The sequence below is a fragment of the Hemitrygon akajei genome, chromosome 1, assembly GCF_048418815.1.
Source record: "Hemitrygon akajei chromosome 1, sHemAka1.3, whole genome shotgun sequence".
Classification (NCBI taxonomy): domain Eukaryota; kingdom Metazoa; phylum Chordata; class Chondrichthyes; order Myliobatiformes; family Dasyatidae; genus Hemitrygon; species Hemitrygon akajei.
Window position 1 is genome coordinate 34,715,856 of NC_133124.1, and position 14,241 is coordinate 34,730,096.

General features: G+C 39.9%; 1 protein-coding gene across 2 annotated transcripts in view; it reads left to right on the forward strand.

Annotated features, from left to right (window-relative positions):
* Positions 1–10,849, forward strand: part of slco5a1 (solute carrier organic anion transporter family member 5A1) — a 203,170-nt gene extending 192,321 nt beyond the window's left edge. For both annotated transcript variants that reach the window (XM_073040807.1, XM_073040811.1), the window contains one exon: positions 6,610–10,849. In XM_073040807.1, the coding sequence (XP_072896908.1) occupies positions 6,610–6,989 (380 nt within the window). In that variant the 3' untranslated portion in view covers positions 6,990–10,849. The remainder of the gene's footprint in view (positions 1–6,609) is intronic.
* Positions 10,850–14,241: the final 3,392 nt, after the last annotated feature.

Here is a 14,241-nt window from a genome sequence, read left to right on the forward strand (position 1 = left end):
TTTCTCAATAAGCTTTGCATGGGGTACCTTGTCAAATGCTTTGCTAAAATCCATATACACTACATCTGCTGCTCTACCTTCATTAATGTGTTCAATCTAATAAATTCATTTTCAAGTGTAGCCTCTGTTTTGTCTGTAGCTTTCAGTCTGCATGATTCCATAACCTGTTAAACGGATACTGGTGGAAGGATGACAACTGTTCTGAACACCGGGATTCCAACCCCCACCCCACCATACCCTCTTTGACTCTTTAGGACACTGCCATGGGATCTTTAGTAGTTTTAGTTCTTTGCTCCTGAATGATAACCCACATCCGGAAGGCAGGGAGAGAAATGTTTGGCTGAATCGTACATCTTTCATACTCTTTTTCATTCAGATTTTTTTTTGGAAGTGTGTGATTAATTTCTCACACACAATTTCTCACTCAACCTTCCATTCAGGTGATGCTGAAGACCAAGTGGCCATTTATCATAGAATCATAAAAATCTACAGCACATTACAGGCCCTTCGGCCCACAATGTTGTGCTGACCATGTAACCTAGAAACTGTCTAGAATTACCCTACCGTGTAGCCCTCTCTTTTTCTAAGCTTCACGTACCTGGCTAAGAGTCTCATAAAAGACCCTATTGTATCCACTTCCACCACCGCCACTGGCAGTGCGTTCCACACACCCACCACTCTCTGTGTAAAGAAACTTACCACTGACATCCCCCTTGAACCTATTTCCAAGCGCCTTAAAACTATGCCCCATCGCGTTAGCCATTTCAACCCTGGGAAAAAGCTTCTGGCTATCCACACGATCAATGCAATTTATGTTGACTGATAAACCTGCTTCTAAACTTACAAACAGTTTTTTGATTACTTGTATTTGGTTAAATGAAGGAACTAGAGAAGCTGGGATTGTTCTGCTTTGAGCAAAGAAGTTTAAGGGGTTAAATGAAAACTACAGATATTGTAAAGCTGAAGTAAAAATTGAAAAGACTGAGAATATTCAGCAGGTTGGGCAGCATTTTGTGGAGAGAGAAATCAGATCATTTCAAGTTGATGGTCTTTATTGCTTAAGATACGTTAGAGGTGTTCAAAATGTGGAAGAGTTTTTTAATGGAGTTAATTAGAGATTAACTGGCAGAAGGGTATAGACTTATAGTCATTGTGACAGAGCCAGAGGTGATGTGGGGAAAGGCACTTTCATCCCGGATGCTCTGACAATGTGACGTGCAATGCCTCATACTGCAGAGGCAGCAGACTGTGCAACACACTCAAAATGCTGGAGGAACTCAGCAGGCCGGGCAATATCAATGGAAAAAAGCGCAGTTGATGTTTTGGGCTGAAATCCTTCAGCAGGACTGCTGCAATACTTTTAAAAGTAGATATGGTTAAGTACTTTAAAAATAAGAAAAAATGGAATTCTGTGGAGAAACTGCCAAGGAAGGAGGCTTCACGATTCAGAAATTTTATGGTACAAATCAGACATGAGTTTAGGCATTACAATAGTGCCACCCTCTGACAAGCAAATGAAACTGCATCAAAATTACTGATACTTTTTACACTAGTTCATGGGGAAAGTCACATTGCTCATACCTAGTTGCTCTTGAGAATATGGTAAAGAAATGTTTTATTGAATCACTGTAGTCAATGTTTGCAGTCAGTGCTGTGTTGGATATAGATCTTCAGGACTTCAGATCTTCAGAGCCAGAATAAAGGAATGTGTGTCCAAAGTGTGATGATGTGTGCCTTGACTAAAAATTGAAGATGATGATGCTTCCTGTATTGTTGCTGTTGTCCTTGATGATGAAGGAGGTTGTGTATTTGGGAGCATGTGTTGAAGACCGTTGGAGTTACTATATGCTACCTTGTCAATGGCCCAGCCTGCAGCAGTAGTGGAAAGGTGATTCCACCTTTCCTCAGTGCACTCAGCACATGTTGCATATAATGGTAATGCCCATTCAGATTTGTGCAAACAAAAAGTACAAGATGGTTTACACACAGATTAGAGTACTAAACTAAAGGCCATATGGTTTCCAATGGGAGTATCACAAAATCTTCCAGCTGATCTGTCTTTGCTACCATAAGACTATAAAGGAACTTGCTCCATTGAAGTCACAGTACATCAGGATAGAAGTCTGGAAGGAAAGCATAGGGGAGAAGTGAGAAGGGAAACCTTTTACATTTCTGAACCGACACACACAAAATACTGGAGGAACTCAGTAGGTCAAGCAGCATCTATGGAGAATAGAAAATAGTCAGTGTTTTGGGCTGAGACCCTTCTTCAGGAAGGAGTCCTGAAGAAAGGTCTCAACCGGAAACGTCAACTGTTTAAATTTTTGCGCAGTTTATGGAATAAAGTTGATGAACTTGTAGCGCAGTTGCAGGCTGGCACGTATGAAGCTGTAGGCATCACTGCATCATAGCTGGAAGAAGATTATAGCTGGGAGCTTAATGTCCAAGGATACACATTGTATCAAAGGACAGGCAGGTAGGGAGAGGGGGTGGCATGGCTCTGTTGGTTTAAAAAAAATGAAATCGAATCACTAGAAAGAGGTGACCTAGGGTCAGAAGGTGTTGAGTCATTGTGGGTAGAGCTAAGGAACTGCAAGGGTTAAAAGACCCTGAAGGGAGTTGTATACAGACCCCCAAACAGTAGTAAGGATTTTATCTACAAATTATAAAGGGAGGTAGAAAATGCATGTCAAAAGGACAATTACCAATATTCGTGGGGAAGTTCAGTATGCAGGTAGTTTGAGGAAATCGGGTTGGTGCTGAATCCCAAGAAGGAGTATTTTTAGAATGCCTAGAGATGGCTTTCCAGAGCAACTCGTGTTTGAGCCCACTTGGGGATCAGCTGTTCTCGATCGGGTGTTGTGCAATGAACCGGAATTGATTAAGAGAGCTTAAGGTAAAATAACCCTTAAGGTAAAAGAACACTGAAGGGAAAGTGAATATAGTAAGTTTGAATTCACGCTGAAATTGGAGAAGGAGAAGGTAAAGTCAGATGTATCAGTATTACAGTGGAGTAAAGGGAATTACAGAGGCATGAGAGAGGGGTAAGCTTGGAAAATTGCAAATGCCATTCCACTGTTCAAGAAAGAAGAGAGGCTGAAGAAAGGGAATTGTAGGCTGGTTAGCCTGACCTCAGTGGTTGGGGAAAATGTTGGAATCAGTTGCTAAGGATATGGTTTTAGGGGTGGTTTTAGGGCTAAGGATGTGGTTTTAGGGTACTTGGAGGTAGAGGATAAAGTAGGCTGTAGTCAGCATGGTTTCCTCAAAGGAAAATCTTGCCTGATAAATCTGTTGGAATTCGTTGAAAAAATAACAAGCAGGATAGACAAAGGAGTATCAGTTGATGATATGTTCTTGGATTTTCAGAACACCTTTGACAAGGTGCCATACAGGAGGCCCAATAACAGGTTACGAGCACATGGCATTACAGGAAAGATACTAGCATGGATAAAGCAGTGGTTGATTGGCAGGAGGCAAAGAGTGAAAATAAAGGGAGCCTTTTCTGGATGGCTGCCAGTGACTTGTGGTATTTTACAGGGGTCTGTGTTGGGCCTGCTTCTTTTTATGTTATAGTTCAATGACTTGGATGATGGAATTGGTGGCTTTGTTGCAGTTTGCAGATGATATGAAGATAGGTGGAATAGTAGGTAGTTTTGTCGAAGAAGAGAGGCTACAGAAGGACTTAGACAGATTAGGAGAATGGGCAAAGAAGTGGCAGTTGGAACAGTGTTGGGATGTGTACAGTGATGCACTTTGTTAGATTCCAGGATTGAACTGCTTGTTGTATGAAGAGCATTTGATGGTTCTTGGCCTGTATTCACTAGAATTCAGAAGAATGAGGGGCAATCTAATTGAAACCTACTGAATGGTGAAAGACCTTGATGAAGTGGATGTGGAGAGGATGCTTCCTATGGTAGGAGATTCTAAGACAAGAGTACACAGCCTCAGAATAGAGGGGAGTCCTTTTAGAATGGAAATGAGGAAGAATTTCTTTAGCCAGAAAGTGGTGAATCTGTGGAATTCGCTGTGGAGTCCAAGTCTTTAAGTATATTTAAGTTTCTTGATTGGTCAGGGCATGAAAGAGTATAGAGGGAAGGCAGGAGATTGGGGCTGAGAGGAAAAATAGATCAGCCATGATGAAATGGTGGAGTGGACTCTGTGGGCTAAGTGGCATAATTCTGTCCTATATATTATGATCTTATGGTTTACGTTTTTCCATAGATGCTGAGTTCATCCAGTATTTTCTGTGTGTTGCTTCAAATTTCCAGCATCTGCAGACTTTCTCTTGTTTGTAATTTACTTCTGCATATCCATCTTGCATACTTCCCAGAGAATTGTCTGCCTTAGTGAATCCAGTGCTGCATTGATTTTGGCCAGCTCCTCTCTCGTGCCTCTGTAATTCCCTTTACTCCACTGTAATACTGATAAATCTGACTTTATCTTCTCTCTCTCAAACTGCAGGGTGAATTCCATGATATCATGCTCACTTTCTCTTAAGTGTTCCTTTACCTTAAGCTCTCTATTCAAACCTGGTTCGTGATAACACCTAATCCAGTATTCCCTAGTGGGCTCAATCACACACAGGCTGCTCTAAAAAGACATCTCATAGGCATCCTGCAAGTTCCCTCTCTTGGGAGACGCAGGGATGATGGCAGAACAGTAATGGCTGGAGTTTCTGGGGGCAATTTGGGAGGAGCAAGACTGACACATACCAAAGAAGAAGTATTCTAAAGGGAGGATGAGGCAACTGTGGCTGATAAGCGAAGTCAAAGACAGCATAAAAGCAAAAGAGAGGATATATAATAGAGCACCATTTAGTGGGAAATTAGAGGATTGGGAAACTTTTAAAAACCAACAGAAGGAACAAAAAATCCATAGATTTAATAGAGGTATGCAAAATTATGCAGGCTCTACATAGGGTAAATACAAGTTGGCATTTCCACTGAGGTTGGGTGGGACCACAACCAGAGGTCGTGGGTTAAGTTTGAAAGGTGGAACGTAAGAGGAATAAGAGGGGAAACTTCTTCACTCAGAGGCTCATGAGAGTGTGCACTGAGCTACCAGCACAAGTGGTGCATGCAAGCCCGATTTCAATGTTTAAGAGAAAATTGGTTAGGTACATAGATGGTAGTGGTATGGAGTCCTATGCTCCTGGTGCAGGTTGATGGGAGTTGGCAGTTTAAATAGTTTTGCATGGAGTAGATTAGGCGAAGAGGTTGTTTCTGTGCTGTACTTTTCTATGACTCTAGGACTGTCTGAGGTAAATTAAATCCAGTGCTATTCTGGTATCAGGTTCACCTCCTCAGTGTAGCTGTTTTGGATCAAGACTGTAAAGAGGTTCAATATAGAGCTGTCTTGGTACAGCACAAACTAAGTTGTGTTTGATAAATTCCGTGTTCACTAAAATTGTAGTGTTCCTCATTCGAGAACACTTTTTTGATCAGGAAAACATAAATCCAGCTCTTATGGACCCAACCTTCCATTGCAATCTAACAGTTTGTAGTATTGGAGGAAACGTAAACCAAAAAGTGAATTAAAAAGTCTACAGCAATGCTTGGATAAGAAAAAATTGCAGATTATGACCAGCACTCCTCCACTAACCAAACACTACCAAAAAAATGATCGAGAAATATACTACTCACTAACTGAACTGACACGGGCACATCAAAACAATTCTCCGAGTGGAGTATTTTGAGATGCTTTTATAGAGGCACTAATTAACGTAATTACAGAGTGGAAGAATTATTCTGAGCTTGCAGACAGCAGTTGTTTTGCTGACGCCACAGCTATTTATAAGGTTTTAGTGACATTCCATTACTGTTCCAGCAGAAGTGAATGCGTCTTCCCACTCTTCAGTGTTAAATTTACACTTGATTGGCCAATCTAAGATTAAAAATGTACACACGAAAAGGGAGGCTTTGAATCTTTCAGGATCAGGTTTATTATCACCAGCCTGTGACGTGAAATTTGTTAACTTAGCAGCAGCAGTTCAATGCAATACATAATCTAGCAGAGAGAGAGAAAATAATAATAATAATAATAATAGTGTCCAGGTTATCAGAGCAGTCATGTTTTGAGGAATTCTTTCAACATGCTTACTCAAAGAGTTTACAAAGTACACACACTAGGCCAATTCTGATCTGACATCCCCTTTTTAAAAATTGTTATAAAGATCAAGTTATTATTACATTAATATGCTGTCGGTGGTGAAAAAATTACTCTGCATTCCTTAAAGCTGGATATCAATTGTCTTGGAAACATGGAAGATAGTGTGTTGGCATGCAGTTACTGAACAGCAGGATTAAGGTTTTCCAGTTTACAAGAGCTGCATAGATTACAGTGAATGTCTCCCCTTCAAATTAACATTTTAATTGTTCCTGTATGCAGGTGGCATAGTGAACCTGTAATGCTTCAGTTACATAACTGTTGCTTATTTAGAGCCAACAAGACATCTCAGGATAGATTGCAAACAGCTTTATGCCACTTTTAACCATTATGTTTTTCTATTGCCCGTTTAATATTGACATTAAATGAGTGTTTTCTTAAAAAATAAGTTTTACACTGCACCTGAGTTTCTTCATTTGACCATAACCATTTTGTTGCTTCCAGCTTACATTCCAACACCAATTTACTTCGGAGCTGTGATCGACACGACTTGCATGCTTTGGCAACAGGAATGTGGCATTGTCGGCTCCTGCTGGGAATACGATGTGACCTCCTTCAGATTTGTCTACTTTGGGCTGGCAGCAGGCCTCAAGTTTGCCGGCTTTGTTTTTATCTCTTTTGCCTGGCACTCAATCAAACAGAAAGAAACCCATCTGCAAAGGTGGCGACGGAGAGCTTCACCCATAAGCACTGTCAGTGAACTGCTCAGTAACCCAGGGAACCGCCACAACTATGCACAGACTCGATCATGTCCTTCCTTTCAAATAAGAGCCGAACACAATGAACACCTACCACAGTCTGGAAAAGTTCAGCATGTAGCATAGACATTATCTGATATCCCAGGAAAAAATAATATACACGGTTAAGAACACTGAACAAAGTGGTAATTGACACAGGTGAATTCACATATACTGTATGTTGTCTTAGGGATTTAGTTGTCAAAAAATTACTGATGGTTGTTCTTAAGTTTAATTCTTTGACAAAGCACCATTTGGAAAGTTTCTCCAGGTAAACAACAAAACCTGTGCCTTTTTAATTTAAAAAGTGACATCCACTGACTAAAGGAAATGGATTATCACATCAACTATGGCACACTGGAGGGCTGGTTACCTCAATGTGATTTGAATTCACAGATAACTTGTGTCATTTTTAATCTTATGGAGTGATGATTTGCACTCAAGTCAATTTAAGGATAATCTCTGAAAGAATGAGAAACAGAGAACAAACTTACATAACATTTTTTAAAAATAAATTCTATTTTGATCTGTTCTAGATTGTTAGAAACTAATTAAGTACTCCAAGATACAAAGTGGGTAAATTCTTAACTTGGTAGTTTTGAAATAAAATTGAGGTCTGTTCCCCATTATAGGATCTGCAATCCTATGACCTCTTCAGTGACTTCCTTCAGAAACAAACAGCCAGCAAGTTTAAAATCTGTCCCCATATCCTTGAACTGGGTCTAATGCTTTATGTGTAAATGGACATCTTTTAACATACTGTAATCAGTAAAAATCTGTGCAGCTTACAGTACTGTACAAATGTCTTAGGCACCCTAGATTTTTTAAATATGGTTTCAGATGGTATGGTCTCCACAGAGCTGTGACCTGAACACCATCAGTACCTGGAGAGAGAGAATCAAGCAGGACAGTCAAAGTCTGCTGAAGAACTGTAGCAAGAGAATTGAAGCAGGTTTAAAAGCAAAGGGTAGTCACACCAAATATTGATTTGATTTCGTTTTTTACTGTTTACTGCTCTTCATAGTAATTTTTTTTGATATCTAGAAACTTTACTCATTTCATTTTTGAAAGCATTTTCGCTTTACAAAGTTTTCTTTCATGTGCCTAAGACTTTTGCTCAGTACTGTATTACAAGATAGTAAATTCCAACAGTCTGTAAAAGTATGTTAAAAACATTGCAAAGGTTTGAAAAATGGATCGGGTTTTGACTGACAGGTTGTGCTCTTCCAGCTTTTTCTGTTCCTGTTATGTGTAATGTTGATGAGTCTGGACCGTGTGCCTTTGCCACAGATAGGGGCAACAAATTCCTGAAGTTCTAGTGCTTACCAGTAGGTGGCAATAATGACCTGGTTCAAAGAAGCACCACCTGTGCTTAGAATACAGAGTCAAAGGTCCAACCAACACCGTTAATGTGACAAGCAGTTGGTATTGCTGGCACCCGCTGTTGGAAATGGGTATGAAAAGAACATGCAGGTATTTCAGGAATAAATAAAAACGAAGTTTGTTGAAAGCAGATTTACCATATCTATAACAGAGAAAGATAGATCTTACAGATTCTGAAATGCTAACTTCTGTCTTTTAGATCCTGACAGATCTGCTGTGTGTTTTGAGCATCTTTCTGTGTTTTGTATCAGTGGATATGTGTGGGATCATAGGATATTAGCTGGTTATTTTGCATAGGATGATGAAAAGGATGGTTACTGTAAAAGTAAATGGAAATCACTGTACAAAGTTAAGCTGTTGCTAGTCAACCGTACCTTAGTCATAAAAATAATCCAAGTGTTGATACTGTGTGCTGAATGTTAATGTTCCAAAGCCATGGGAGCAGGACCCAGGAAACCCAGCTGTTTCTGCAGCATATTTATTAGTAATCAAGCTACCACTTTAACCTCACATTTCAGCTTTATTTTCCATTAATTACATTGAGCAGGCAGGTTCAATTTCAGGTTCACGGGTTAAATAGACATTTCAGACAAAGGTTGACGGAGTCGGCTGCAGAGAGAAAAGGAGCGCGCAGAGCTCAGGATGCTCCATTCTGAGGACAGAAGGGCACGCAGAAGCACGAATACTCCCACTGCCGGGAAGAGCAGGCAGGAACAGAGCTAGTCTTCGGAGAGAGTAGCGCCGGCATGGTTTCCTGCTGCTGGATTCTAGGTGAAAGAGAGTTTAGTGCCTTCGTATGATTAGGAAAAGTGAGCACTGTGGTTCATGTGTGTTACCGTAACTCCATAACTCTACTCCTATTCCTCTTGCCCCGCGTATTCACATGTGGGGACAGCCATCATCTTGTATCTGCATTCCCCCACACCCTTATGCAATGCCTTATCTTCACCCCAAACAAATGTTCATACATTTATGTCTTCTCCTTCCCTCGTCACTAAAGACAGTGTGGTGTAGTAGGGAGAGGGAGGAACTCAGAGATGACCTCTTACGTCTGCAGGGGAGTACTGCCAGATGGTTGGTCAGTGAAGATGTGCAGATGCCTTCCCTCCATTGCCCGATGCCAGTTTTGAATTTTATCCAGCCATGTAGCATGCAATTTGAACCGGCAGTGGCTCATCACTGGGAGAGGAGTGGCTACTGATGCACCATCAATAACTCACTCTGAGACGTAAGAAGCGAGATATCGGCTTTTATTGACTGGAAGAATGAACAACACTACAAACCTGGAGAATGAGGCCGGGCTCAGGCCTCAATCGCCTTTATACAGGGGTCTGTGGGAGGAGCCACAGGAGCAGTCCAGACAGGTATATGTAGTTCACCACAGCTACATTTGTAGAATATGCAAACACTTGGAGGGAGGTTCAGGGTAAGTTAGACTTTGTTTATGACATGGAGCTTGGGGGAGGTTTAGAGTGACTGGGGTGGAAATGTTGTGATCTGGATATATGAGGGAATAAGATAAATCCATTGTTTCTTGATGCTGCAGCTGGTGCAGTAAATCTTTTTCAAAGGCTTTCACATATTATAATACTCAGCTTCATGTTAAATCAAGAAAATATAGTTAAAACAGGGACAGCACATTTGTCAACAGTTTTGAGCACTGAGAACAGATTTATTGACCAACATTTGACTCTCCTCCATTATAACTGGACATGAGTAGGGAGGGTTTTTACATTTTAAGACTTTTAGCATTGCCTTTGTCCCCTTTCTATTTACTTCTGGGAATTTAAAAAAAAAATCTCTTCAGAACCTTCTGCAGTGGAGTCTGCTTCCAGGAGGCTGAAATTAGGACTCAGGATAGAGATGGTGTCGATGCCTCTGAAGGTTGAACCATCTGTTTACATGGAGTACTCTGAAGCAGTGTATGAGGTCTGCAGCCTGGGACCACCCCAGTAGTGATTGACTATATATGTCCAAAAATTGGATGTGGAGCTAGATGGTATATTCAAACACAGCACTCATTGACTCCATGAAAATACAGAGCCTCTCACTAACCAAACAACTGTATTGCTGCAGTGCCAACCGTACAATCTGGGGCAGCTGGGGATGGCCAAGGCCATGGCCATTTGTGCAGCCCAAAACACACACATAAACATCATGCTTGTTGAAAAAGGAAGCACGCTGTGCCTCATTTAGCTTTGGTTGGTTCAGCCGCTATCATCAGCCTCTTTATTAAAGGGGTGCATAACCAGGTATATTTTGGTCACCTTCCGCAGTGTCAGCAGCCTAAGTGTTCCTCTCAGGAGGGGATAAGGGTGACGATGGCTGATTGAGGGGTAATAGTTTTGTGACGGAGTTAGGACAATGCCCACCTTGCTACCTGCCTGGCTCAGTGGGAAGGTTAATCTGAATTCTGTTTCCCAAACTTGACACTCATCAACAATTTCTGAAAGTTGTACAGTGTCTCTTACCTTGTTTTGCCTCTCTCTGTAAAGCCCATTCATATAGTGTTTTAGGAGGCCTTAAATTAACTCATCCCAATAAAAGATCTTACTGTTCATTCTTACTATGTCCATTCTACATCTATGATCCCAGATTTTTCTTTTGATTCTTGTGCATTGAGCTCCCCCATGTGAAGGGGATAAAGACTGAATGGTCTCAAGTGCTACTTGCAATAAATTTACCAGGATATTTCTCAACCAATCATGAACAGATGAAGTGTTTGCTCAGATAAACTAGATTACGTCTTGAGATTTCATAAAATGTTTATCAATATTTTTGTCGCCTTTGGTAATTTTTTGTTAGAGTAAATGAGCACAGAAACAAGCTTCTCTGCCTATCCAAATCAGTACCGAGCATTAACCTTGCAACTAGAAATCCTCAGGGAGTTCAAAAGGGAATCATTTCCAGGGGACTCTTTACCCCGGCACTCAAAAAAACAAAGTCAAAAATTGTGAAATTATCCACCAATTTCGCCTTCCAAAGGTGATCCAGTAGAGTTGACACTTTTTTAACACCACCATGTTCTAACCAACAAATCCATTGCTCTCATTAACACCAATTCCACGCCCCCCCCCCCCCACAGATTCTGCCACACATTTACAGTTTATAGTTGCCAATTAAACCACCAAACTGCACCTCTCTGGGATCCACTGGAAATCCCTGCAGCTACAGGAAACTTGGAAACTCCACGCAGACAATATCCAAGGTCAGGTTTGAATCCAGATCTCTGGCACTGCAAAGAAGCACCCCTACTAGCAGCGCCACAGTACTAAAACATAATTCATTTTATACCATCACAAAATATTTGTAAATGAGAAAGAAAGCTTTGCCACAAATGTTATTATGAAGTCTGTTTCCTCAAGTATAAAAATGTGAGATCATATTTTCAGGTCCCACTATATATTATAATTTTACATCATAGGATAATAAATAGGAATTGCTAGCGCTGGAAATTCACTTTTATTATATGAACAAATGAATACTTAATATGAGTCACTTAAGGCCATTTGTTCTGTAGATGAACGCAGGGGTTAAGGTATTATTCTTAATTTTTTTTTGCTTCTCTAAGAATGCCACAGGGGCACAGTAAGCATTCATCAGCTACATTTGCCAAGGCAACTTCTGGATTGAGACCAGAGTAAGCAGGGATTTTCTTCTTCAATTATACTGAGTGCATGGCACATTCAAGACACATTATCAAAACTGCACACAGCAAAGCATCCTTCAACGCTATTGAAAGGACATGCTGAAGTGAAATGTAGTGGTCTTCACAAATAAGAATGAAAATTAATGCCAAATATCTGCAAAAAAACTGGAACATTTGGTCTCATTTTCAGCTATCTCATTGAAGTACTGCCTACTGTAAACATATTTAAGTACTTTGCTATGTTTTGTTACTTATCAAGTGACCTGATTTTTAACTTGAATAAGATCAAATAGAATTTGAGAAGAATTCATATTGCACTTAAGAGCTGAGAAAACAATTGGTTTGGAACATGTGATTTATTTCCAAAGTGTGTGTTTTTATAACTGCAACCTTATTTTGTTATAGCTGAAGCGGGGAAAACTAAAAAAAACTTGAATTTTGATGTTCAGTATTTCCTGCTTACTACTACTGTTTCAGGTATATGCACCAGTGTTCCATCTTAGCAGTCACTTTCTCACACAAACCTGCTCAACTTCTTTGATGTACCCTACAGAATGGTATTTAAATTGTACTCTCACATTAGCTCAAATTCTAAAAGTTGAAGATACTTTTCATATTTGTGTAGTTTAGATCTCACAATTAGGTCCTGTAGAAATTAGATCTAATTCAATTGTCAAGAAGTGCACAGTAATGCATATTTGCCTGCAATAAACAATTTAGCTTAAATTCTACACTGATTGCAAATGTATCCCGACATAGAGTTTTTTCCTGTTAACGGCACCAACATGCAGTACAGTTGCACTGGTGCATCGTGCTTTTTTTCAGAAACTGCTTCTATTAAAATTAACAATGGAGCCATATTTCAGAGCAAAATATTCAATGCATTAAGGACAAAGTATTGAGGACAACTTTCTACCGTATGACTATAGTATTGCAGTTTTTATACTCTGAGCTCATATTACTATGATCCTTCTATTTTGATTTTCCTTTCTCTCTGCTCTTTACAAAGCTGGATTCACGTGTGTGTGTGTGTGTGTGTGTGTGTGAGAGTGTGTGTATCTGTTTAGCCTGATGCTCAGGGCAATATATTTATGGATATATATCTTACATATTACTCTCATGAGATATCATATCTTGTTATTCAATTTATACAAATACTGTATTTCAAAAGCAAACAAAACACTATGGCATAATACACGTAATTGCAAATCCTAATGCTGTTGTATTTTTACTGTGTGTAAAATTACTAACTTGAAATTCTCATTGTGTTACTGACATGCATTTATTCATATTTATGGAGTGGAAGGTTGCATTTTGATAAAACACGGAATTTGGTGCAATTCTTTTTGGTGTCAGGTTCTGAACTGAAAGATCAAGCTGTTGGAACTGTGGAGCAAGGGCAGCTGATGGCAACTGATCTGGTAATAGTTATCCTGTACTATACGTGGTCCTTTGGTATATTTGCAGTTGTGATTTATAGGAAAACAGTGTGAGAAGAAAGGTGAGTTATAATTTACGGGAAGACTCCTTGGCAAACGGCCATGGGCTGCATTATATATGTAGGATTAACTCTGCCAGCAAACGTACTGTAGATGGCTTTCTGGTCACATATATGTTCTTGCCAGTTTTTTTTCTCTCTGATGACATTATGCGTATCCTTATATCCAGAAGGCAATGTCTCTTTGCAGAGATTTGATGAGTGCTTACTCCTCTCAGGTACCTCCTTGGATGAATGAGTGTTGACAGGGAACGATAGCAGGTTGCTCAGCCAGCAGAGGGCTTTGTGACTGAGCCTAACCCACCCTGACACATTTAACTCTTCCGCGGGGGACAACAACCACCAGGATTCATGTCTCTCAGCCCAGACACTGTAGTATCTTTTACTGCTGGCTAAAATCAGCTACTTGAGCACATACATCAGGCCTTAGGAATTACATGAATTAAAAACATGATTCACTGAGTGCAGGTAAATTGAATTCTTGTATAATTTTCAGAATGGGCATTTTTATTAGATCTGTTACCTCCACCAGCAGGAGCAATCTCCTCCTTGAATAGGTGGGAACTTTCACTGGGACGAGGAGTTGACTTGTATTTTTAAAAAACAGTGTTTATAAGCTTATTGCATCAATTGTACTGGATGTATATGTGGTGTGATTGTGATAAGCAAAGGGGCAAGAAGTGATTGGTTATTTTAAGTCCTTTTAATTTTGAAATATACTGTAGTCAATATTTGAGTTTTCTAAATGATTGGTCATTTTTATTTATTTCAAATGTAGTATTAATGACAGTATTGTAAAACCTTTCATT